Below are 25830 nucleotides of genomic sequence, written 5' to 3'. Positions count from 1 at the left end.
GACCATGTGTTCTATAGGGGAAGAGACCATGTGTTCTATAGGAGAAGAGACCATGTGTTCTATAGGAGAAGAGACCATGTGTTCTATAGGGGAAGAGACCATGTGTTCTATAGGGGAAGAGACCATGTGTTCTATAGGGGAAGAGACCATGTGTTCTATGGGGGAGAGACCATGTGTTCTATAGGGAAAGAGACCATGTGTTCTATGGGGGAGAGACCATGTGTTCTATAGGGGAAGAGACCATGTGTTCTATGTGGGAGAGACCATGTGTTCTATGGGGGAGAGACCATGTGTTCTATGGGGGAGAGACCATGTGTTCTATGGGGGAGAGACCATGTGTTCTATGGGGGAGAGACCATGTGTTCTATAGGGGAAGAGACCATGTGTTCTATAGGGGAAGAGACCTTGTGTTCTATAGGGGTAGAGACCATGTGTTCTATAGGGGAAGAGACCATGCATTCTATAGGGGAAGAGACCATGCGTTCTATAGGGGAAGAGACCATGCGTTCTATAGGGGAAAAGACCATGTGTTCTATAGGGGAAGAGACCATGTGTTCTATAGGGGAAGAGACCATGTGTTCTATAGGGGAAGAGACCATGTGTTCTATAGGAGAAGAGACCATGTGTTCTATAGGGGAAGAGACCATGTGCTCTATAGGGGAAGAGACCATGTGTTCTATAGGGGAAGAGACCATGTGTTCTATAGGAGAAGAGACCATGTGTTCTATAGGGGAAGAGACCATGTGTTCTATAGGGGAAGAGACCATGTGTTCTATAGGGGAAGAGACCATGCGTTTTTATAGGGGAAGAGACCATGTGTTCTATAGGGGAAGAGACCATGTGTTCTATAGGGGAAGAGACCATGTGTTCTATAGGGGAAGAGACCATGTGTTCTATAGGGGAAGAGACCATGTGTTCTATAGGGGAAGAGACCATGTGTTCTATAGGGGAAGAGACCATGTGTTCTATAGGGGAAGAGCCCATATGTTCTATAGGAGAAGAGACCATGTGTTCTATAGGGGAAGAGACCATGTGTTTTTATAGGGGAAGAGACCATGTGTTCTATAGGGGAAGAGACCATGTGTTCTATAGGGGAAGAGACCATGTGTTCTATAGGGGAAGAGACCATGTGCTCTATAGGGGAAGAGACCATGTGTTCTATAGGAGAAGAGACCATGTGTTCTATAGGGGAAGAGACCATGTGTTCTATAGGGGAAGAGCCCATATGTTCTATAGGAGAAGAGACCATGCGTTCTATAGGGGAAGAGCCCATGCGTTCTATAGGGGAAGAGACCATGCGTTCTATAGGGGAAGAGACCATGTGTTTTATAGGGGAAGAGACCATGTGTTTTATAGGGGAAGAGACCATGTGTTCTATAGGGGAAGAGACCATGTGTTCTATAGGGGAAGATACCATGTGCTCTATTGCTTTGCTTCTGCTAAAGGGTTTCCGTCTACAGAGCTTCGTATCTCAGACCGAAAGAATAATAAAATAGCATAAGTGTGTGTGTGTGTGTGTGTGTGTGTGTGTGTGTGTGTGTGTGTGTGTGTGTGTGTGTGTGTGTGTGTGTGTGTGTGTGTGTGTGTGTGTGTTTAACTATACTTCTGGGGACTAGACTAGATTTCCCACAAGAGTAGTAAACAAACAGCTGGGGACATTTTGTTGTCCCTACAAGGCCAAATTTATTTATTGGGGTTTAGGGGTTAAAGTTAGAATTAGTGTTAGGTTTAGGATAAGGTTTAGGAGCTAGGTTAGGTTTAGGTTTAGGGCTAGAGCTATTGTTGGTTCTAGGTTAGGGTTATGAGCTAGGGTTAAGGTTAGGTTTTCGGGTTAGGGTTAAGGGTTAAGGAAAATAATATTTTGAATGGGACTGAATTTGTCCCCGAGGTTCGTGGTACGAGATAGTTTCAACTCTTATCAAATGAGCCTGCATGGAAACATGCTCTTAAAGATCTGATCTCACGACCCACTTTGATCCACCCCCTTTCTCACTGATTGGCCTCTTTGAACCCCTGAATGACCTGGGCCCTAGTATACTACAAGCTACTTTCTGAAAGAAACCTTTGGTACATGGTGCAGTGCATGCCCACGCTTTGGGTCCACTCTTTCCCACCCTCCTCAATTACTATTGCCAGGGGTTAGGGTTAGGCTAACTACTTTTCCCCACCCTCCTCAATTACTTACATTGTCTTTGAAGAGGTCACTGTCAGCATACAGAGATTACTGATGTCTCATAGACAGATGGTGCAGCTTCAGTTACAGATCCTGCTCGCTTACTTCCCCAACTAATTATGATAAACAAACAAAAATCCATTAATTATAAACACAACAGATTCCAGTCACTCCCCCCCCACTGACCTTTGTTATTGAATTAGACAGTGAGTAAAAGCCCCCTGACCCGGGTGACATTACAGTTTGAGCCTCAATAGGTTCCAAGAGGATAACAATTCCTGATGATCCTCATGAAGATATGTGCCTATTGGTTCACCCAGCCACCCTGGCTTTGATGATGCTTTGCATTTTGCCTTCTGATATATTTATTTATTTATTTTTCTTTTTGTTTTATGTTTTTGATACTTTGCATTTTCTCCAGAATCAGGTGAGACAACATCCCACATGATTGATCTATTGAAGGTCCTGAAGGCTAATTCTTGACTGGTCATGCAGACTATGCATGCTATTATGATGCATGTTCCTGGTGAACTTTAACCTACCAGTCTAGTCATGGTATATATAACCTACCAGTCTAGTCATGGTATCTATCTGGTGAGCTATAACCTACCAGTCTAGTCATGGTATCTATCTGGTGAATTATAACCTACCAGTCTAGTCATGGTATATATAACCTACCAGTCTAGTCATGGTATCTATCTGGTGAACTATAACCTACCAGTCTAGTCATGGCATATATAACCTACCAGTTCAGTCAGCGGTATCTATCTGTGAGCTATAACCTACCAGTCTAGTCATGGTATCTATCTGGTGAGCTATAACCTACCAGTCTAGTCATGGTATCTATAACCTACCAGTCTAGTCATGGTATCTATAACTCACCAGTCTAGTCATGGCATCTATCTGGTGAACTATAACCTACCAGTCTAGTCATGGTATCTATAATCACCAGTCTAGTCATGGTATCTATCTGGTGAACTATAACCTACCAGTCTAAAGGTCATGGTATCTATCTGATGAATCCTTTAACCCAACAGTCTAATGGTGGTATCTATAACCTACCAGTCTAGTCATGGTATCTATCTGGTGAGCTATAACCTACCAGTCTAGTCATGGTATCCATTCGGTGAGTTATAACCTACCAGTCTGAATAAGTGGCATTCATAACCTACCAGTCTAGTCATGGTATCTATCTGGTGAATTATAACCTACCAGTCTAGTCATGGTATCTATAACCTACCAGTCTAGTCATGGTATCTATCTGGTGAATTATAACCTACCAGTCTAGTCATGGCATCTATCTGGTGAATTATAACCTACCAGCCCAGTCATGGTATCTATAACCTACCAGTCTAGTCATGGCATCTATCTGGTGAGGCCAGACCTACCAGTCTAGTCATGGTATCTATCTGGTGAGCTATAACTCAACAGTCTAGTCAAGTGGTATCTATCTGATGAACTATAACCTACCAGTCTAGTCATGGTATCTATCTGATGAACTATAACCTACCAGTCTAGTCATGGTATCTATTCAGAATTATAACCTAACAGTCTAGTCATGGTATCTATCTCAGAGCTACAACCTACCGGTCTTGTCATGGTATCTATCTGATGAACTATAACCTACCAGTCTAGTCATGGTATCTATAAACTACCAGTCTAGTCATGGTATCTATCTGGTGAGCTATAACCTACCAGTCTAGTCATGGTATCTATCTGGTGAGCTATAACCTACCAGTCTAGTCATGGTATCTATCTGATGAACTATAACCTACCAGTCTAGTCATGGTATCTATCTGATGAACTATAACCTACCAGTCTAGTCATGGTATCTATCTGGTGAATTATAACCTACCAGTCTAGTCATGGTATCTATCTGGTGAGCTACAACCTACCGGTCTTGTCATGGTATCTATCTGATGAACTATAACCTACCAGTCTAGTCATGGTATCTATCTGATGAACTATAACCTACCAGTCTAGTCATGGTATCTATCTGATGAACTATAACCTACCAGTCTAGTCATGGTATCTATCTGGTGAATTATAACCTACCAGTCTAGTCATGGTATCTATCTGGTGAGCTACAACCTACCGGTCTTGTCATGGTATCTATCTGATGAACTATAACCTACCAGTCTAGTCATGGTATCTATAACCTACCAGTCTAGTCATGGTATCTATCTGGTGAGCTATAACCTACCAGTCTAGTCATGGTATCTATCTGGTGAGCTATAACCTACCAGTCTAGTCATGGTATCTATCTGATGAACTATAACCTACCAGTCTAGTCATGGTATCTATCTGATGAACTATAACCTACCAGTCTAGTCATGGTATCTATCTGGTGAATTATAACCTACCAGTCTAGTCATGGTATCTATCTGGTGAGCTACAACCTACCGGTCTTGTCATGGTATCTATCTGATGAACTATAACCTACCAGTCTAGTCATGGTATCTATCTGATGAACTATAACCTACCAGTCTAGTCATGGTATCTATCTGGTGAATTATAACCTACCAGTCACATTCATGGTATCTATCTGGTGAGCTATAACTATACCAGTCTAGTCATGGTATCTATCTGGTGAATTATAACCTACCAGTCTAGTCATGGTATCTATCTGGTGAGCTATAACCTACCAGTCTGGTCATGGTATCTATCTGGTGAATTATAACCTACCAGTCTAGTCATGGTATCTATCTGGTGAATTATAACCTACCAGTCTAGTCATGGTATCTATCTGGTGAATTATAACCTACCAGTCTAGTCATGGTATCTATCTGGTGAATTATAACCTACCAGTCTAGTCATGGCATCTATCTGGTGAGCTATAACCTACCAGTCTAGTCATGGTATCTATCTGGTGAGCTATAACCTACCAGTCTAGTCATGGTATCTATAACCTACCAGTCTAGTCATGGTATCTATAACCTACCAGTCTAGTCATGGTATCTATCTGGTGAGCTAAAACCTACCAGTCTAGTCATGGTATCTTTCTGGTGAGCTATAACCTACCAGTCTAGTCATGGTATCTATCTGGTGAGCTACAACCTACCGGTCTAGTCATGGTATATATATGATGAACTATAACCTACCAGTCTAGTCATAGTATCTATCTGGTGAACTATAACCTACCAGTCTAGTCATGGTATCTATCTGGTGATTTATAACCTACCAGTCTAGTCATGGTATCTATAACCTACCAGTCTAGTCATGGTATCTATCTGGTGAGCTATAACCTACCAGTCTAGTCATGGTATCTATCTGGTGAACTATAACCTACCAGTCTAGTCATGGTATCTATCTGGTGAGCTATAACCTACCAGTCTAGTCATGGTATCTATCTGGTGATTTATAACCTATTTATTGCCATGTATTGGTGAAGAACCAGGCATTGATTGAAATCTCTTTTTCAATGAATCTGTTATGAACATGACCTTATTCCAATTACAGAGTGTTCCAGATAGGCAACATCAGCAACTATGGTGATAGAACCAAGGTGAGACATGAAAACAGCTAATTAAAAACAGACAGGTCAAAATCAGCCTCAAAAACACCAATCGGGACAAGTTCTTCCAGTTGAAAAGTATTTTGTAAGGTGTTCCAAGCCGATAGCGCAGAGGACATAAAAGCCCTTTTACCAAATTCAGTTCGGACATTTGGAACAGTTAGCAGGATAAAGTCCAGCGAACGAAGAGATGACCCACCACATTCCTGAACAATAAAAATGCCCAAATAAAATGGTAGTAAGCCCAAAATGGCTTTGTAAATTAAAGTATACCAGTGACTGAGCCTACGAGTGACTAGAGAAGGACGGCCAACCATGGTATACAAAGTGCAATGGTGCGTGAGGGTTTTTGCAGTTTAAAATACATCTCAATGCTCCATGGTAAAGGGTGTCAATTGATCTCAAACACTGAGCGGATGTCACGACTTCCGCCGAAGTCAGTCCCTGTCCTTGTTTGGGCGGCGTACGGCGATCGACACCACCGGTCTTCTAGCCATCGCCGCTCCACCTTTCATTTTCCATTTGTTTTGTCTTGTTTTCCCGCACACCTGGTTCACATTCCCTCATCAGACTAAATGTATATTACCCTCTGTTTCCCCCATGTCTGTGTGTGTAATTGCGCTAGGTTTGTTTCTAACCTAGGTTTTGTTTGTTTTGTTTAATCCGGTTCATGTTACCGTGATTGTGCTTTGTGCTGCCTCGCCTGTGCCTTTGGGCCAGGGTGTATATTAAAGTTCTCCTGGTATCACCCATCTCTGCTCTCCTGCGCCTGACTTCCCGGCAACCAGTCACTCACACCTTTACAGTGGAAGCGTTCATATATAAAATATCTCCATAGTCTAGTAAAAGGCATAACTGTAGCTGATACTAGCCTCCTTCTGGCTTTAAAAAAACAGGCCTTATTCCTAAAATGAAATCCCAATTTCAGCTTAAATCTTTTAGTAAGTTGTTGAATATGCAATTTAAAAGAGAGCTGTCATCAATTAAAATTCAAGATATTTATATGAGGTCACAGTCTCAATCTCATTTGCCTTGACAGGTAGTAATAGGTGAAAGGTTCAGAGATCTATTTATTGCTTTAGAAAACACCATTAGTTTAGTTTTGTCGGTATTGAGGATAAGCTTCAATTGTTGAACAGTATAAAAGCAGTTTGCAAGTTCTGGAAAGCTTTTGTGAGAGACGAGGCACAACAATAAATAACAGTATCATCAGCATAAAAGTGAAGTTGCGCATTTTGCAAATTTTTGTCTAAATTATTTATATAAGTAGTGAATAAGAGGGGACCAAGTACAGAGCCCTGGGGCACACCATTACAGACAGACAATTTAACAGACATGAGCCCATCAAATTGAGTTCACTGAGTTCTATCAGACAGATAGTTAGCAAACCATGCAACTGCATGCTCTGAAATACCTACACTCGACAATCTCTGCCTTAGTATAGCATGATCAACTGTATCAAAAGCCTTAGAGAGATCAATAAAAAGTGAGACACAGTGGTGTTTTTTATCAATGGCTTCAGTGATATCATTTTAAAACCTTCATGGCTGCTGTAATTGTGCTATACTTCTTCCTGAAGCCCGATTGGTACATTGATCAAATATATCAACTATTTTAGCTGTTCACTTAACAATGGATTCAAGTATTTTCACCAGGGGTGACAGCTTTGAGATTGGCCTGTAATTATTTAAAGAGTTGGATCTCCCCCTTTTTAAAAGTGGTAGGACAAATGCTGATTTCCAGATCTTTGGAATTCCATTACATTCAGGGTTAGATTGAACAGAGATGTAAAAGTGGTTCAGCTATGAAATCAGCTGCCAGATTTAAAAAGCAGGGATCCAAAGATCAGGACCTGCAGGCTTTCTCTGATCTAAGGATTTCAGGGCTTTTATGTACCACCTGCACTGAGAATGGCAAAAAGCTAAAAGTTTGACCAGCTCTCAATCCACACAGGGTTGGCAGAGACAGAGGACACTGGTTCATCCACACAGGGTTGTACAGAGACAGAGGACACTGGTTCATCCAAAGGGTTGACAGAGACAGCACTGGTTCATCCACACAGGGTTGGTGGTTCATCCACACAGGGTTGTACAGAGACAGAGGACACTGGTTCATCCACACAGGGTTGTACAGAGACAGATGACACTGAATAAAACAGCCTACCAGATGATACAAAGTGCTCATTGAAACAATTCAGCATTTCAGTTTTATCATATACAGCAACAGAGTCCTTCAAAACACATGACGGTAATTCATTAACATTACTGTTACCAGACATAGACTTAATAGCCTTCCAAAACTGTCTAGAGTCATTCAGGTTATCAGTGGTAACAGACATAAAATATTCAGACTTGGCCTTCCTGAGAAGAATAGAACACTTGTTTAGTAGCAGCCTAAAAACCAGCCAATCAGCATCAGAACATGATGTCCTTGCCTTAGCCCAGGCTAGATTATGTTTGTGAATAATACAAGACAGCAGGCTATTATCCCTCCTTTAACTCTGAACCTGTAATGGGGCATGTTGTTTACTATTTGAGAAAACCATATTATCCCTCCCTTTAACTCTGAACCTGTGGAATGGGGCATGTTTGTTTACTATTTGGAGAAAACCATGCATTATCCCTCCCTTTAACTCTGAACCTGTGGAATGGGGCATGTTTGTTTACTATTTGGAGAAAACCATGCATTATGCCTCCCTTTAACTCTGAACCTGTGGAATGGGGCATGTTTGTTTACTATTTGGAGAAAACCATGCATTATCCCTCTCTTTAACTCTGAACCTGTGGAATGGGGCATGTTTGTTTACTATTTGGAGAAAACCATGCATTATGCCTCCCTTTAACTCTGAACCTGTGGAATGGGGCATGTTTGTTTACTATTTGGAGAAAACCATGCATTATGCCTCCCTTTAACTCTGAACCTGTGGAATGGGGCATGTTTGTTTACTATTTGGAGAAAACCATGCATTATGTGGAATGGGGCATGTTTGTTTACTATTTGGAGAAAACCATGCATTATGCCTCCCTTTAACTCTGAACCTGTGGAATGGGGCATGTTTGTTTACTATTTGGAAAACCATGCATTATGCCTCCCTTTAACTCTGAACCTGAATGGGGCATGTTTGTTTACTATTTGGAGAAAACCATGGCCTCCCTTTAACTCTGAACCTGTGGAATGGGGCATGTTTGTTTACTATTTGGAGAAAACCATGCATTATGCCTCCCTTTAACTCTGAACCTGTGGAATGGGGCATGTTTGTTTACTATTTGGAGAAAACCATGCATTATGCCTCCCTTTAACTCTGAACCTGTGGAATGGGGCATGTTTGTTTACTATTTGGAGAAAACCATGCATTATGCCTCCCTTTAACTCTGAACCTGTGGAATGGGGCATGTTTGTTTACTATTTGGAGAAAACCATGCATTATGCCTCCCTTTAACTCTGAACCTGTGGAATGGGGCATGTTTGTTTACTATTTGGAAAAAAAGTAATGAAAGAATTTCCAGGCAGTTTCCACATCAGGAATAAGCTCAATCTGCTCCAGTCAAAATTAAACAAATCATGAATGCCTGCTCATTACAACTTGTAACATTTCTCTTATGAATAAAGCGTGAGTTTGTCTTAGGAACCTTAGTATTTATAACAGCAACAACAGCACAATGGTCACTTAAATCGTCTTTTAAAAAAAAAAAAAAATTAACACCAATCTCAGAATCTTTATGTGGAACATTTGTCAATATCAAATCAATCAGGGTAGTTTTCTCTGGACGTTTGAGATTTGAGATGAGATTAGCTGAGGCATAACCTGCCACAGCCCGCTCACCTCCAAACCAGAATGGCAAGAAAGTAATCCTACCACCACAGTAAGCCAATGTTGAGTAATGCCTTTTTCAGGGCATTTGGCCTATTTGTCGGTTCTCTCGTTCACCAATATCAGCATATGTCTAAAAGTACACTGACCTCTGTCTTTCAGCTCGTTTGTCCTCAATATAACTGCAACAGCCTGTCACAGTGCCAGTATAAAGGCTGTGTTAATTGTGTGACGGCTTAAGCGTGTTTTGTCTGTGTATTTAAGCGTGTTTGTCTGTGTATTTAAGCGTGTTTTGTCTGTGTATTTAAGCGTGTTTTGTCTGTGTATTTAAGCGTGTTTGTCTGTGTATTTAAGCGTGTTTTGTCTGTGTATTTAAGCGTGTTTTGTCTGTGTATTTAAGCGTGTTTGTCTGTGTATTTAAGCGTGTTTGTCTGTGTATTTAAGCGTGTTTTGTCTGTGTATTTAAGCGTGTTTTGTCTGTGTATTTAAGCGTGTTTGTCTGTGTATTTAAGCGTGTTTTGTCTGTGTATTTAAGCGTGTTTTGTCTGTGTATTTAAGCGTGTTTTGTCTGTGTATTTAAGCGTGTTTGTCTGTGTATTTAAGCGTGTTTTGTCTGTGTATTTAAGCGTGTTTTGTCTGTGTATTTAAGCGTGTTTTGTCTGTGTATTTAAAGCGTGTTTGTCTGTGTATTTAAGCGTGTTTGTCTGTGTATTTAAGCGTGTTTTGTCTGTGTATTTAAGCGTGTTTTGTCTGTGTATTTAAGCGTGTTTGTCTGTGTATTTAAGCGTGTTTTGTCTGTGTATTTAAGCGTGTTTTCTGTGTATTTAAGCTGTTTGTCTGTGTATTTAAGCGTGTTTGTCTGTGTATTTAAGCGTGTTTTGTCTGTGTATTTAAGCGTGTTTGTCTGTGTATTTAAGCGTGTTTTGTCTGTGTATTTAAGCGTGTTTGTCTGTGTATTTAAGCGTGTTTTGTCTGTGTATTTAAGTGTGTTTGTCTGTGTATTTAAGGTGTAGGTCCCTACAGTGTATGTCGGTGGTACTCATCCGCGGCCCTTGAGCCCTTAATTTGCAGCTTGCAGTGATACAAAAACAATGATACAATTTCTATTACAATGCTTTAAATAAAATCGCCACAATGTTCATACCTGACAGACAGTTTGTTAATTTCCCAACACTCAGACGTGCTGCAACATTTCAGCTAGGGTGCATTTGTGCGTGTGATGGAAGAGTTCAAGTTGGAGTTTGAGTCAAGATTCAAGGATATCACGGCGTTTTCAACTTCATTGAAAACACCTTTTCATGTGCCAGTGTTACCTCTGACCCCCAGTCATCACAGCTCTCTGTCCTGACCGTGCTGGAATAGAGAGTGAGATAGTGTCTTCTCTGACCCCAGTCATCACAGACCTCTGTCCTGACCGTCTGGAATAGAGAGTGAGATAGTGTCTTCCTGACCCCAGTCATCACAGCCCTCTGTCCTGACCGTGAGGAACAGAGAGTGAGATAGTGTCTTCTCTGACCCCCAGTCATCACAGCCCTCTGTCCTGACCGTGCTGGAATAGAGAGTGAGATAGTGTCATCTCTGACCCCCCAGTCATCACAGCCCTCTGTCCTGACCGTGCTGAAATAGAGAGTGAGATAGTGTCATCTCTGACCCCCAGTCATCACAGCCCTCTGTCCTGACCGTGCTGGAATAGAGAGTGAGATAGTGTCATCTCTGACCCCCCCAGTCATCACAGCCCTCTGTCCTGACCGTGCTGGAATAGAGAGTGAGATAGTGTCATCTCTGACCCCCCCAGTCATCACAGCCCTCTGTCCTGACCGTGCTGGAATAGAGAGTGAGATAGTGTCTTCTCTGACCCCAGTCATCACAGCCCTCTGTCCTGACCGTGCTGGAATAGAGAGTGAGAGAGTGTCTTCTCTGACCCCAGTCATCACAGCCCTCTGTCCTGACCGTGCTGGAATAGAGAGTGAGATAGTGTCTTCTCTGACCCCAGTCATCACAGCTCTCTGTCCTGGCCGTGCTGGAATAGAGAGTGAGATAGTGTCATCTCTGACCCCCCCAGTCATCCCAGCCCTCTGTCCTGACCGTGCTGGAATAGAGAGTGAGATAGTGTCATCTCTGACCCCCAGTCATCACAGCCCTCTGTCCTGACTGTGCTGGAATAGAGAGTGAGATAGTGTCATCTCTGACCCCCAGTCATCACAGCTCTCTGTCCTGACCGTGCTGGAATAGAGAGTGAGAGAGTGGACCTGCGGGCACATGACACATTGTGACATCATCACGTGCCAGGTGAACTAAGATCAGGTGTTACCTGTTTCTGGAGCAGTGTGCGCAAAAAGTGACATCATCACGCGAAGAAACATTTTCAAAACATTTTTGATGTTTTTTATTTAACCAGTTGAGTCAATTAAAGAACAAATTCTTATTTAAAATGATTGTCTACCCCGACCAAACCTTCCCCTAAGCCGGATGACGCTGGGCCAACTCCCGATCAAGGCTGGTTGTGATACAGCACGGGATTGAACCAGGGTCTGTAGTGATACCTCTAGCACCTGCAATGCCTTAGACCGCTGTGCCACTCAGGAGCACAACAATGAACATTGTGAAACAAAAACATAGAAACAGACTATACATTTACAATGAATGATATTTCGCTCATCATGAGGTAACCCTTAAAATGGATCTTATACATGCGATGTTGCCTGATTTGATTTGTGTACGTATATATCTGTAATGTGCTGTACATCAAATCAATTGCATGTGCTCTGTTGCTCTGACGTTGCTCTCAAATTGATCATTGATACTATTGGAAGGAAAAGTACTACAAATGAAAGCTCTGTGAGGCCCACTGAATGATCGTCTCAACCCAAAGTGGCCCCCACTTACAAAAAAAAAAAAATAAGAAGTGAGTAACACTGGTCAATAAGCACGAGGCATATACAGTATAGCCAAAGAGGAAAAGCCCATCTAGCTGGTAACATAACGATTTCGCTGCACCTGCTATAACACTTGCAAATCTGTGTTACGCGACCAATAAACTTTGATTTGATCTACATAACAGAGATGATATTCTGGACTCGTAAAACGTTGAAATCGTCACAGATGCTCAATGAAAAAAAAAAAAAAGAAAGCCTAAAATTCACTTCCATAGCCGAGAGTGTTTTCTGCCATGCTATTGTTCTGTCATACAGCCCTCAGAGTAAGACAGTATTGTAGCGTTGACAAATCGCCCCCGTGTTTTCCCAGTCCTTTATTAAGTGGTATACCGGTATGTGTCATGGGTCGTTATGTTTCATGGGTCGTTATGTGTCATGGGTCGGTGATGTGGAAAAGGGAAACTAGCTGAGGGAAGTAGTCGCTATTCTAGTACCTCTTTCACAACTATAGGAGCATAGAAATAGAATGAATAGAACAGGCTTGGAAGCTCCAACCCTGGTAATATGACCGGTAACCTCATGGGTACACTCTCAGATTATACTTCGATGATTGCCCCCATGGAGAAGTAACCACTAGTACCTGTTTCAGAACAATAGGGCTGTGTCTCATTACATCCAACTTTACCCTACTTAGGGCCCGATTCCGATTTAGATATTGATACCTTTCCTATGCACGCCTTTCCTACACACGCCTTTCCTACACACGCCTTTCCTACACACACCTTTCCTAGACAAGCCTTTCCTAGACAAGCCTTTCCTACAAACACCTTTCCTACACACGCCTTTCCTAGACAAGCCTTTCCTAGACAAGCCTTTCCTAGACAAGCCTTTCCTACACAAGCCTTTCCTACACACGCCTTCCTAGACAAGCCTTTCCTAGACAAGCCTTCCTACACAAGCCTTCCTACACACGCCTTCCTAGACAAGCCTTTCCTACACACACCTTTCCTAGACACACCTTTCCTAGACAAGCCTTCCTACACAAGCCTTTCCTACACACGCCTTTCCTAGACAAGCCTTTCCTAGACAAGCCTTTCCTACACACGCCTTTCCTAGACAAGCCTTCCTACACACACCTTCCTAGACAAGCCTTCCTACACACGCCTTCCTAGACAAGCCTTTCCTACACACACCTTCCTAGACAAGCCTTTCCTACACACACCTTTCCTAGACAAGCCTTTCCTACACCACCTTTCCTAGACACACCTTTCCTACAAACACCTTTCCTACAAACACCTTTCCTAGACACGCCTTTCCTAGACAAGCCTTTCCTAGACAAGCCTTCCTGGACAAGCCTTTCCTAGACACGCCTTTCCTAGACACGCCTTCCTAGACAAGCCTTTCCTAGACAAGCCTTTCCTAGACACGTAGAGAGAAAAGAGAATAAAAAGGAATTACGCTCCATATACTAGCCCTTAACCCGGGACGGAATCGGCCTCTTAGTGCGCTACTGAAGACCATGGCCCATAGGGCTACAGTCAAAAGTAGTGCACTATATTGGGGTTATAGGGGCCACTTTGAACACAGACTAGGAGTTGCCTAATTAAGCAATCAGGCCAGAGGAGGTGTGGCAAATGGCCGATATACCACGGCTAAGGGATGTTTTAAGCACGACGCAACATGGAGTGCCTTGACACTGCCCTTAGCCGTGGTATATTGGCCATATACCAAAAACCCCAGAGGTGCCTTATTGCTATTATAAACTGGTTACCAATGTAATTAGAGCAAGTAAAAAAAAAAAAATGTTTTGTCATACCAGTGGTATACGGTCTGATATACCACGGCTGTCAGCCAATCAGCATTCAGAGCTTGAACCACCCAGTTTATAATTGCGAATGCTCTCCCTCTATTGTACTCACAGCTGAGTTGACGCTGTTCAACTGCACCATGTTTACATTGTGAACGTACCTACCGACCATCTGTTCAGAGAGTTTCTGATAGAGGGGGAGGATATATAAATTAGTTCATTGTGGTAGGGTTATATGTCCTTCTGTAGCATTCAAAACAAAACACACAATTTGTGCAAGTACTGGAGAGCAAATGTTGTGTCTTATTATGAGGGGATTCAAAGGAAAGGCTCTGGGATGCATGTTGTGTAGGAAACTGTGCAGATGACTGTGCTCAGACCATCTGAGTAAAACCACACGGTGAAACTGAACCCCTTATCAACTGAAAGACCACTGACGGACCACTGTGTAAAGGTAAAATTACTTCTGAACCCCATGAACACAGAACAACACACAAACTTTCATATTTTCAAAATGGATTTTTTTTGTTATTATGAAAGATAATATATGTAAAAAAATGGACATGAAATCAAAAGCTGATAATAAATGAAACGCTCTGTTTGCAGACACTGGGGAAGGAGGAGGGTGGAGGGGGTCATCCTCGGGAGGCCATCTGTTAAGAGGGGGGTGGGGGGGGGGCCATCTGTTAAGAGGAGGGTGGAGGGGGGTCATCCTCGGAGGCCATCTGTTAAGAGGAGGGTGGGGGGGGTGGGGGGTCATCCTCGGGAGGCCATCTGTTAAGAGGAGGGGTGGGGGGGGTCATCCTCGGGAGGCCATCTGTTAAGAGGGGGTGGGGGGTCATCCTCGGGAGGCCATCTGTTAAGAGGAGGGTGGGGGGTCATCCTCGGGAGGCCATCTGTTAAGAGGAGGGGGGGGGTCATCCTCGGGAGGCCATCTGTTAAGAGGAGGGTCATCCTCGGGGGGCCATCTGTTAAGAGGAGGGGTCATCCTCGGGAGGCCATCTGTTAAGAGGAGGGTGGGGGGGGGGGTCATCCTCGGGAGGCCATCTGTTAAGAGGAGGGTGGGGGGGTCATCCTCGGGAGGCCATCTGTTAAGAGGAGGGTGGGGGGGGGGTCATCCTCGGGAGGCCATCTGTTAAGAGGGGGTGGGGGGGGTCATCCTCGGGAGGCCATCTGTTAAGAGGGGGGTGGGGGTCATCCTCGGGAGGCCATCTGTTAAGAGGAGGGGTGGGGGGTCATCCTCGGGAGGCCATCTGTTAAGAGGGGGTGGGGGTCATCCTCGGAGGCCATCTGTTAAGAGGGGGGTGGGGGGGGTCATCCTCGGGAGGCCATCTGTTAAGAGGGGGTGGGGGGCATCCTCGGAGGCCATCTGTTAAGAGGAGGGGGGGTCATCCTCGGAGGCCATCTGTTAAGAGGGGGTGGGGGGAGTCATCCTCGGGAGGCCATCTGTTAAGAGGAGGCCTCGGGAGGCCATCTGTTAAGAGGGGGTGGGGGGCATCCTCGGGAGGCCATCTGTTAAGAGGAGGGTGGGGGGGGGGGGGGGTCATCCTCGGGAGGCCATCTGTTAAGAGGGGGGCAGCAGGAGGGAGTGGTTGGGGGGTACCCTGGCTTCCACTGGGACGTCTGTCCTAGAGACAGCTGAACCAAATCCCACTGCACCAGCTGTGGGAATTAAAGCTAAAATAACCAATGGGGAAGAAGACAGGACCAATGGGGGCGGTTTCACTGCTTCTCAACAATGAAGGCTATCTTGTCAGAGTCAATACACACATGGACGCGTACTGGCTTCTCCAAACGTACGTCCCAAACGCCACCTTGTTCCCTATATAGTGCACTACTTTAGACCAGAGCCCTATGGCAACCTATTCCCTATATAGTGCACTACTTTAGACCAGAGCCCTATGGCAACCTATTCCCTATATAGTGCACCTTTATATGGCACCCTATTCCCTATATAGTACACTACTTTTAACCAGAGCCTGTAGGGACTAGGGGTGCCATATTGGATACAGACCCAACTGTCTCTGAGCTGTTCTTTAACAGTGTTGCCCGTTGACTGTGGGTGTCAACTGGTAATCTTACACGTCATTGTTCAAAAGATGCAGATTATTATATCAGAGAGGAACTGTAAACACTCTATTGTTTATACAGCACATCCCTGCGTCTAGCGCGTGAGAGACCTAAAAGTGTCAGCAGTTGGAAGCCTGCGCCAGGATTTCATCTCCTGTTGGGGAAACAAAAAAAAAGACATAACATTAGTGCGCATATAGCCATGATCACAAGTGAAGCTCAAATTAATATATTCCAAATGTCATATGTTTCACTTTTGCTTTCAATCATCATAAATGTCATAACACAAGGTTAATGTGTCTGGAACAGAACATAAGCATAGAAACCACTCTACCTAAATTATAGGAGAAATTCCTTCTTTAATCACGTTTAGGATATCTCAACATGTTTTGATCACAGAGGGGAGTTAGTAGGATTTATGTGTGGATGTTGAAATGTTTTGTACTACAGTACGCAACATCAGCAGGCCTTCCTTATACAGATGTAGGATTTTAATTTGAGCCAGTTTGCTACAGCAGGAAAATAATCCTGCAGCAATAGGAAACGTGAATAATAATTAATGGATATTTTTTGTAGGAGTTGATACATTTTTTTGTTAGAGCAAATCAAGTCTGACATTCTAAAGTAAAAATGACAAACTTTAGAAGCCTTTTTAAAGCTTGAACTGACGAAAGTTTGCATTTCCTGCAGTACAGGAAAATTATCAGCAAGAAAAGGCGATCAAATTAAAGATCCTACATCTGTAGACCAAAGCTACTGGTGGATAGGGCTCTGGGTGGAAAGTAGTGCACTACATAAGGAATAGGGTGCCATAGGGCTCTAAGGTGGAAAGTAGTGCACTACATAAGGAATAGGGTGCCATAGGGCTCTGGTGGAAAGTAGTGCACTACATAAATAGGGTGCCATAGGGTGCCATAGGGCTCTGGTGGAAAGTAGTGCACTACATAAGGAATAGGGTGCCACATAGTGCACTACATAAGGAATAGGTTGCCATAGGGCTCTGGTGGAAAGTAGTGCACTACATAAGGAATAGGGTGCCATTTGGACCTAACAATGAAGCAGATGATCCAACACAAGGTTACTTACACGTTGCCACAACCAGGCACAAGACTCTCTTGATGCTGTGGTTTTGTCAGACTGAATTTCCTGAAGAAGGCCGGAAATTTCAGCATTTTTCTAGAGCGCTTCGATGTAGGGCTGAGAGAGAGAGAGAGAGAGAGAGAGAGAGAGAGAGAGAGAGAGAGAGAGAGAGAGAGAGAGACGGAGAGAGAGAGAGAGAGAGAGAGAGAGAGAGAGAGAGAGAGAGAGAGACGGAGAGAGAGAGAGAGAGAGAGAGAGAGAGAGAGAGAGAGAGAGAGAGAGAGAGAGAGATGCCTGCCGTTATGACATTGTTTGTGGTTAAAGGGGTATTATTGTTATTCAGTATTATTGTGTCATTACGATACTGTTTACAGCCTGGATACTGGTCACCATCTATGGGCTAACAAACACATGTGTTTCTAAATATCCAGACTCCTCTATTATGACACTGAGGATAGGGGCATGCCGGTCCGGAGGGCAAGACAGAGGATTTTCAAGATTTAAGTGAACAGAGGTGTGTGTGTGTGTTTGAGAGAGAGAGAATGTGTGTGTTTGTGCGTTTATGTTTTTACAGATAATACTAATCTATAGTTCTCTAGTTTACTACAGAATTATATAGTAAACTGTAGTATTCTATAGTAAGTACTGTAGTATTCTATTGTAAGTGTTGTAGTATTCTATAATAAACTGTAATATTCTATAGTAAGTACTGTAGTATTCTACATTAAACTGTAGTATTCTATAGTATGTACTGTTCTATTCTATAGTAAACTGTAGTATTCTATAGTACGTACTGTAGTATTCTATAGTAAGTACTGTTGTATTCTATAGTATTTTATAGTAAGTACTGTAGTATTCTATAGTAGACTGTAGTATTCTATAGTAAGTACTGTAGTATTCTATAGTAAGTACTGAAGTATTCCATGGCAAACTAGTATTCTATAGTAAGTACTGTTGTATTCTATAGTAAGTACTGTAGTATTCTATAGTAAACTATAGTATTCTATAGTAAGTACTGTTGTATTCTATAGTAAACTGTAGTATTCTACATTAAACTGTAGCATTCTATAGTAAGTACTGTAGTATTCTATAGTAAACTATAGTATTCTATAGTAAGTACGCTAGTATTCTATAGTAAGTACTGTAGTATTCTCATTAAATTCTTGTATTTGTTCATGTGGGTCAAGTGAAGAAGGCTCACCATTCTGCCTGTGAGGAGGCCTGTGTCTGTCTGTCAGCCTCCACTCTCTCCTCCTCCTCTTCTTCCTTCCCCTCCTCCTCCTCCTCTTCTTCCTTCACCTCCTCCTCCTCTTCTTTGCTCTCAGGTATGTATTCCCAGAGGCGTGAGTTGACCCACAGCGCCTCCTGAAGGCTGAGGCCGCGCCCTACACAGGTGGTCTGGCGGCACAGCGGGCAGCACACGGTGACCATGTCACTCTTGGGCTGGGACATGGTCTCTAAGCAGGTGGCACAGAAGGTGTGTCTACAGTGGAGCACCCGGGGGATCCGATCCTGACGGGAGTAGGGCTGATAACACACCCCACACTCCCTGTCCTCACACAGAACCATGGCCGGGCCGGACAGCGATAGCTGGACCTGGACTGGAAGAGCCTGGGTGGAGCAGCAAGACTGGAGTACTGGGGTTGGCGGGCCTACCTGGCTAGAGAAATGGAGGCCACGAAGGCTTATCTGGAGGTGGTTAGGCGGTAGGCCTGGCAAGGATACCTGGACCTGAGAAAACCTGGTCTGGAGGGGCCTGGGTATAGGCTGCAGAGACTGGAGCACTGGGTAGCAGGGCTGGACCAAGATATACTGGAAACCTAACTAGATACTGGACACCTAACTAGATACTGGACACCTAACTAGATACTGGACACCTAACTAGATACTGGACACCTAACTAGATACTGGACACCTAACTAGATACTGGACACCTAACTAGATAAGGGACACCTAACTAGATAAGGGACACCTAACTAGATAAGGGACACCTAACTAGATACTGGACACCTAACTAGATAAGGGACACCTAACTAGATACTGGACACCTAACTAGATACTGGACACCTAACTAGATACTGGACACCTAACTAGATATTGGACACCTAACTAGATAAGGGACACCTAACTAGATAAGGGACACCTAACTAGATATTGGACACCTAACTAGATACTGGACACCTAACTAGATACTGGACACCTAACTAGATACTGGACACCTAACTAGATACTGGACACCTAACTAGATATTGGACACCTAACTAGATATTGGACACCTAACTAGATACTGGACACCTAACTAGATACTGGACACCTAACTAGATATTGGACACCTAACTAGATATTGGACACCTAACTAGATACTGGACACCTAACTAGATACTGGACACCTAACTAGATACTGGACACCTAACTAGATATTGGACACCTAACTAGATATTGGACACCTAACTAGATACTGGACACCTAACTAGATACTGGACACCTAACTAGATACTGGACACCTAACTAGATACTGGACATAGATACTGGACACCTAACTAGATACTGGACACCTAACTAGATACTGGACACCTAACTAGATACTGGACACCTAACTAGATATTGGACACCTAACTAGATATTGGACACCTAACTAGATACTGGACACCTAACTAGATATTGGACACCTAACTAGATACTGGACACCTAACTAGATACTGGACACCTAACTAGATATTGGACACCTAACTAGATATTGGACACCTAACTAGATACTGGACACCTAACTAGATATTGGACACCTAACTAGATACTGGACACCTAACTAGATACTGGACACCTAACTAGGCCGGCACTAAACCAGGTGGGGAGAAGACACAGATTACCTGGCTGGATGGGTCTGTCTGTCTGTCTGTCTGTCTGTCTGAGAGGAAAAGGAGTCGCTGGGGAGATGGAGGTACTGCTGGGCCGGCAGAAGTTGGGCTAATGATTATTGTGTCCAGGTTTGTTTATTTTGTTATACAGTTCTTCTCTGGTCCTCTCTCTGTGGTTAAAAACAAATCCAAATCAAATCAAATGTATTTATATAGCCCTTCGTACATCAGCTGATGTCACAAAGTGCTGTACAGAAACCCTCAGCCTAAAACCCCAAACAGCAAGCAATGCAGGTGTAGAAGATGTATCAGTCATTATATTATTATATAACTGGTGTAAGAGGTTGTCACTCTCACATAAAATGTTATTATTAAAGTTCTCGCTAATACGTTTTCAAGGTTTAATCTTTAAATCTTCAATTAGATAATTAATTGTTACAAAAATATATATATCATGACCATTTCTGTTCAAAATGAACATTACACTAAAATTAAACTTCTAAATCAATCCCCCCCCAAAAAAGGCTACTTTTAAAATAAAATGTACTTACACTTAAATATGAAGGAACATTCCAGAAGGTTAAAGTGATGGTCCTGTAGTTGTTATATGATAGAGAGATAGAAACAGAAAGAGACTCTACTGCCTGCCTCCTTTTCAGTGTGTCTGTGTGTTGAGGGGCAGTTTTGGGTTGTCTCTTTTCTAAGGGCAGGCCCAACCGGCACAGCAGCTGTGTCAGCCAGGGGATGGCCTGCCTGCCTGCCTGCCTGCCTGTGTGAACATTTACTAGCAGCCCGGAGGGGAGGAGGGGTGACTGGGCTCAAAGCTGTCTGACTGGCTGGCTGGGAGCTCACTCCCTTTGTTTAGGGTGCCTGACAGTGGGTGGTGGAGGGGGAGAGAAATCCTTTTGAGTTCAATACTTACTGTTCAATTCTGATATTTTTTGTCGTTGTTGTTTTGTGTTTTAATTGTTTTATTAGTCTTGCTTTGGCAATGTAAACATATGTTTCCCATTCCAATAAAGCACATTTCAATTGAAAGAGAGAGATTATTTCACCATTATGGCCTATTTATTGCCTTACCTCCTAATCTTACTACATTTGCACACACTGTGTATAGATTTTTCTATTGTGTTATTGACTACGTTTGTTTATCCCATGTGTATCCCTAAATCCAAAGACGTATTTTATTTCTCTATCTGCAGCAGAAATTGGGCTGATAATTATTGTGTCCCAGCTTGTTTATTTTGTTTTGCTGTTCTTGTCTTTGTGGTTAAAAAGATTCCGATACGGTTGTCTCAGTCATTATACCCTTTACATCGTTTGAGATGAACGTATGAGTCTGATTTATATCGTATCAGGACTGAAAAGAAGGGCTCGTCCGGGATTTGAACCCGGGACCTCTCGCACCCAAAGCGAGAATCATACCCCTAGACCAACGAGCCACGACAAAAACAAAATAACATTTTACAAGATATAGATAGGTAACTATACCTTCATTTTAAGACTGATTGGATCCCACAAATGGCACTATTTAAATAACATCCGCAGATAGCACGGGGAAAACATTCGTTTTGGATGTAGCAAACGTCAAAGTAAAAACACAAAAGAACAGGGCTCGTCCGGGATTTGAACCCGGGACCTCTCGCACCCGAAGCGAGAATCATACCCCTAGACCAACGAGCCGCGTGCACTGGCAGGTGACATTTTGACGTTATAAATGACTACAATACAACAGCGAACCATTATTTTAAACCTGCAATTCCAGGTATATAAAGCATTTCTAAATGCGCCAGGTAATTAGCCAAATTTTACATGTTGCATTGCTTGTTTCAGGATGGGACTCATGTGTTACCGAAACGTTTGCTGGCTAACTAACTAGCTTAGCTAACGTTATCACATACGTTACCGATAGCTTTACGTGCCAGCATAGCTTCAACTCACAACTTGGCTAGCTATCTATCTAGCTACTGTAGCTAGCTAACTATATAGCTATCTATCTAGTTATAGCTAGCTAACTATCTATAACAATCTAGTACTGTATCTATCTAGCTAGCTAACTATCTATCTAGCTACCTATCTAGCTACTGTATCTATCTAACTATCTAGCTATATATCTAGCTACTGTATCTCTGTAGCTAGCTAACAATCTAGCTAACTATCTAGCTATCTATCTAACTACTGTATCTATCTATCTATCTAGCTACTGTATCTATCTATCTATCTACTGTATCTAGCTAACTATCTATCTAGCTACTGTATCTATCTAGCTACTGTATCTAGCTATCTATCTAGCTAACTATCTAGCTACTGTATCTAGCTACTGTATCTATCTAGCTACCTATCTAGCTAACCATCTAGCTACTGTATCTAGCTACCTATCTAGCTACTGTATCTAGCTAACTATCTAGCTACTGTATCTAGCTACCTATCTAGCTACTGTATCTAGCTAACTATCTAGCTACTGTATCTAGCTACCTATCTAGCTAACTATCTAGCTACTGTATCTAGCTAACTATCTAGCTAACTCTATCCCAGAATGCCCTGCGGGGGGAAAACGGACTGTAAACACAACAGTTGTTATATCCCAGAATGCCCTGCGGGGGGGAACGCACTGTAAACACAACAGTTGTTATCTAGAGCTCACTAGTAGCAACTAGCTGCTATCTGACGTTACCAGGCCTTACTATTCCTGTGAGTATCATCATTTATTAGTATAATAATCGATTATCTCATGGTTTCACACGTGTAAGTTACAACAAATTAATCTAATATCCTATATTGACATGAATGTTATGACTACGGATACAACGTTAATAAATTCATAGCTAGTTATTAAGTGTCTCTAGTTTTTTTTGTCGTCAACAGTCAAGCTAGCTAACCAAGTTGCTAGCTCGTTTAGTGGCTAACAAGCGAATGTAATGTTATACTGTCCTTGACTTACTTTAGTTAGCTAACGTTAACTAGTACAAACAAACAAAAAACTGAATTGTCTGGCAAGCTAGCTAGCTGACAGTCAATACATTTAGATACAATCTGGTTGGCTAACAAGTTTGTTGATAAGCTGGCGTAGTGGTCTGTATGATCAAAACACTCTGCAGACAGTACTGATGATGGACAGCTATCTAACTGTCGCTCATGTAAGCGAATTTCAAAGTAGCTTCCCAGTCCTAATCACGAGTCATACGTTCATGGTTTTATTTACAGGGACCATGTAGCTAAGTGGATGCCGGTTAGAAGCCAATTACTAGAGATGGATGCCTTTTTGGGATCTCTGCAAGACCATGACGTGAGGTGAGAGCAGATACGAGCAGCTACCTTTAGTTCTAATAGGAGTAACTATGCATTGGAAGATATCTATGTTGTTTTTTGTTTTTTTTAAGACCTCAAGCATTTCAGAAAATAAATGTTGTCCTGCTCCGCCCTTCCCAGCTCTGTCCTCACGTCCTGTGAGCCCGAGCTGCAGGAGCTGATGAGACAAATAGACATCATGGTGAACCATAAGAGGACGGAGTGGGAGGCAGAGATCCATGCCATGGAGCTGCGTCTGCACAGCGGAGAAGAGGAGCTCCTCTCAGCCAGAAACCTCATAGACCAAAGGAACTCGGAGGTACGGTTGTGCATAGATATTATTGTTGTTGTTATCTCCAGACTCCCCCTGCTCACACCCCCATCTCCAGACTCCCCCTGCTCACACCCCCATCTCCAGACTCCCCTGCTCACACCCCCATCTCCAGACTCCCCCTGCTCACACCCCCATCTCCAGACTCCCCCTGCTCACACCCCCATCTCCAGACTCCCCTGCTCACACCCCCATCTCCAGACTCCCCTGCTCACACCCCCATCTCCAGACTCCCCCTGCTCACACCCCCATCCCCAGACTCCCCTGCTCACACCCCCATCTCCAGACTCCCCCTGCTCACACCCCCATCTCCAGACTCCCCCTGCTCACACCCCCATCTCCAGACTCCCCTGCTCACACCCCCCATCTCCAGACTCCCCCTGCTCACACCCCCATCTCCAGACTCCCCTGCTCACACCCCCATCTCCAGACTCCCCTGCTCACACCCCCATCTCCAGACTCCCCTGCTCACACCCCCATCTCCAGACTCCCCTGCTCACACCCCCATCTCCAGACTCCCCCTGCTCACACCCCCATCTCCAGACTCCCCCTGCTCACACCCCCATCTCCAGACTCCCCCTGCTCACACCCCCATCTCCAGACTCCCCTGCTCACACCCCCATCTCCAGACTCCCCCTGCTCACACCCCCATCTCCAGACTCCCCTGCTCACACCCCCATCTCCAGACTCCCCTGCTCACACCCCCATCTCCAGACTCCCCCTGCTCACACCCCCATCTCCAGACTCCCCTGCTCACACCCCCATCTCCAGACTCCCCTGCTCACACCCCCATCTCCAGACTCCCCCTGCTCACACCCCCATCTCCAGACTCCCCCTGCTCACACCCCATCTCCAGACTCCCCTGCTCACACCCCCATCTCCAGACTCCCCTGCTCACACCCCCATCCCCAGACTCCCCCTGCTCACACCCCCATCTCCAGACTCCCCCTGCTCACACCCCCATCTCCAGACTCCCCTGCTCACACCCCCATCTCCAGACTCCCCTGCTCACACCCCCATCTCCAGACTCCCCTGCTCACACCCCCATCTCCAGACTCCCCTGCTCACACCCCCATCCCCAGACTCCCCCTGCACACACCCTCATCCCCAGACTCCCCTGCTCACACCCCCATCCCCAGACTCCCCTGCTCACACCCCCATCTCCAGACTCCCCCTGCTCACACCCCCATCTCCAGACTCCCCTGCTCACACCCCCATCTCCAGACTCCCCTGCTCACACCCCCATCCCCAGACTCCCCTGCTCACACCCCCATCTCCAGACTCCCCTGCTCACACCCCCATCTCCAGACTCCCCTGCTCACACCCCCATCTCCAGACTCCCCTGCTCACACCCCCATCTCCAGACTCCCCTGCTCACACCCCCATCTCCAGACTCCCCCTGCTCACACCCCATCTCCAGACTCCCCCTGCTCACACCCCCATCTCCAGACTCCCCCTGCTCACACCCCCATCTCCAGACTCCCCTGCTCACACCCCCATCTCCAGACTCCCCTGCTCACACCCCCATCTCCAGACTCCCCTGCTCACACCCCATCCCCAGACTCCCCCTGCTCACACCCCCCATCTCCAGACTCCCCTGCTCACACCCCCATCTCCAGACTCCCCCTGCTCACACCCCCATCCCCAGACTCCCCTGCTCACACCCCCATCTCCAGACTCCCCTGCTCACACCCCCATCCCCAGACTCCCCCTGCTCACACCCCCATCTCCAGACTCCCCTGCTCACACCCCCATCTCCAGACTCCCCCTGCTCACACCCCCATCCCCAGACTCCCCTGCACACACCCTCATCCCCAGACTCCCCTGCTCTCACACCCCCATCTCCAGACTCCCCCTGCTCACACAATTATCTGGAAGGTCCCTCATCTCTGTACCCCACACATACAATTATCTGGAAGGTCCCTCATCTCTGTACCCCACACATACAATTATCTGGAAGGTCCCTCATCTCTGTACCCCACACATACAATTATCTGGAAGGTCCCTCATCTCTGTACCCCACAC

General features: G+C 44.5%; 1 protein-coding gene, 1 long non-coding RNA gene and 2 other non-coding genes across 4 annotated transcripts; 1 reads left to right on the top strand and 3 right to left on the bottom strand.

The window, feature by feature from the left end:
* Positions 1-17267: 17267 nt before the first annotated feature.
* Positions 17268-19374, bottom strand: LOC135566894 (RING finger protein 223-like). Its single transcript, XM_065014465.1, has 2 exons — positions 18533-19374; positions 17268-17448 (listed from the first exon to the last, which is right to left on the bottom strand). The coding sequence occupies exons 1-2, from the start codon at positions 18898-18900 to the stop codon at positions 17334-17336; spliced, it is 483 nt and encodes a 160-aa protein (XP_064870537.1). The 5' UTR covers positions 18901-19374; the 3' UTR covers positions 17268-17333.
* A 2182-nt stretch (positions 19375-21556) lies between these two features.
* Positions 21557-21628, bottom strand: trnap-ugg (transfer RNA proline (anticodon UGG)). Its single transcript has one exon. It is a non-coding gene; the product is annotated as a tRNA-Pro (tRNA).
* A 169-nt stretch (positions 21629-21797) lies between these two features.
* Positions 21798-21869, bottom strand: trnap-cgg (transfer RNA proline (anticodon CGG)). Its single transcript has one exon. It is a non-coding gene; the product is annotated as a tRNA-Pro (tRNA).
* Positions 21870-22769: 900 nt separating this feature from the next.
* Positions 22770-23818, top strand: LOC135566895 (uncharacterized). Its single transcript, XR_010462202.1, has 3 exons — positions 22770-22877; positions 23391-23477; positions 23616-23818. It is a non-coding gene; the product is annotated as an uncharacterized LOC135566895 (long non-coding RNA).
* The last annotated feature ends 2012 nt before the right edge of the window (positions 23819-25830 follow it).

The sequence above is a fragment of the Oncorhynchus nerka genome, unplaced genomic scaffold (genome assembly GCF_034236695.1).
Source record: "Oncorhynchus nerka isolate Pitt River unplaced genomic scaffold, Oner_Uvic_2.0 unplaced_scaffold_3032, whole genome shotgun sequence".
In the NCBI taxonomy this organism is placed as follows: Eukaryota; Metazoa; Chordata; class Actinopteri; order Salmoniformes; family Salmonidae; genus Oncorhynchus; species Oncorhynchus nerka.
This window is presented reverse-complemented; position numbering and strand designations above follow the sequence as displayed.

Coding starts and splice junctions, on each gene's coding strand:
- LOC135566894 (XM_065014465.1), bottom strand. CDS start 18,900: ATGGTTCTGTGTGAGGACAGGGAGTGTGGGGTGTGTTATCAGCCCTAC. Junction 17,449..18,532: donor GCCTCCTCACAGGCAGAATG/GTGAGCCTTCTT, acceptor TCTCTCTCTCAG/CCCTACATCGAAGCGCTCTA.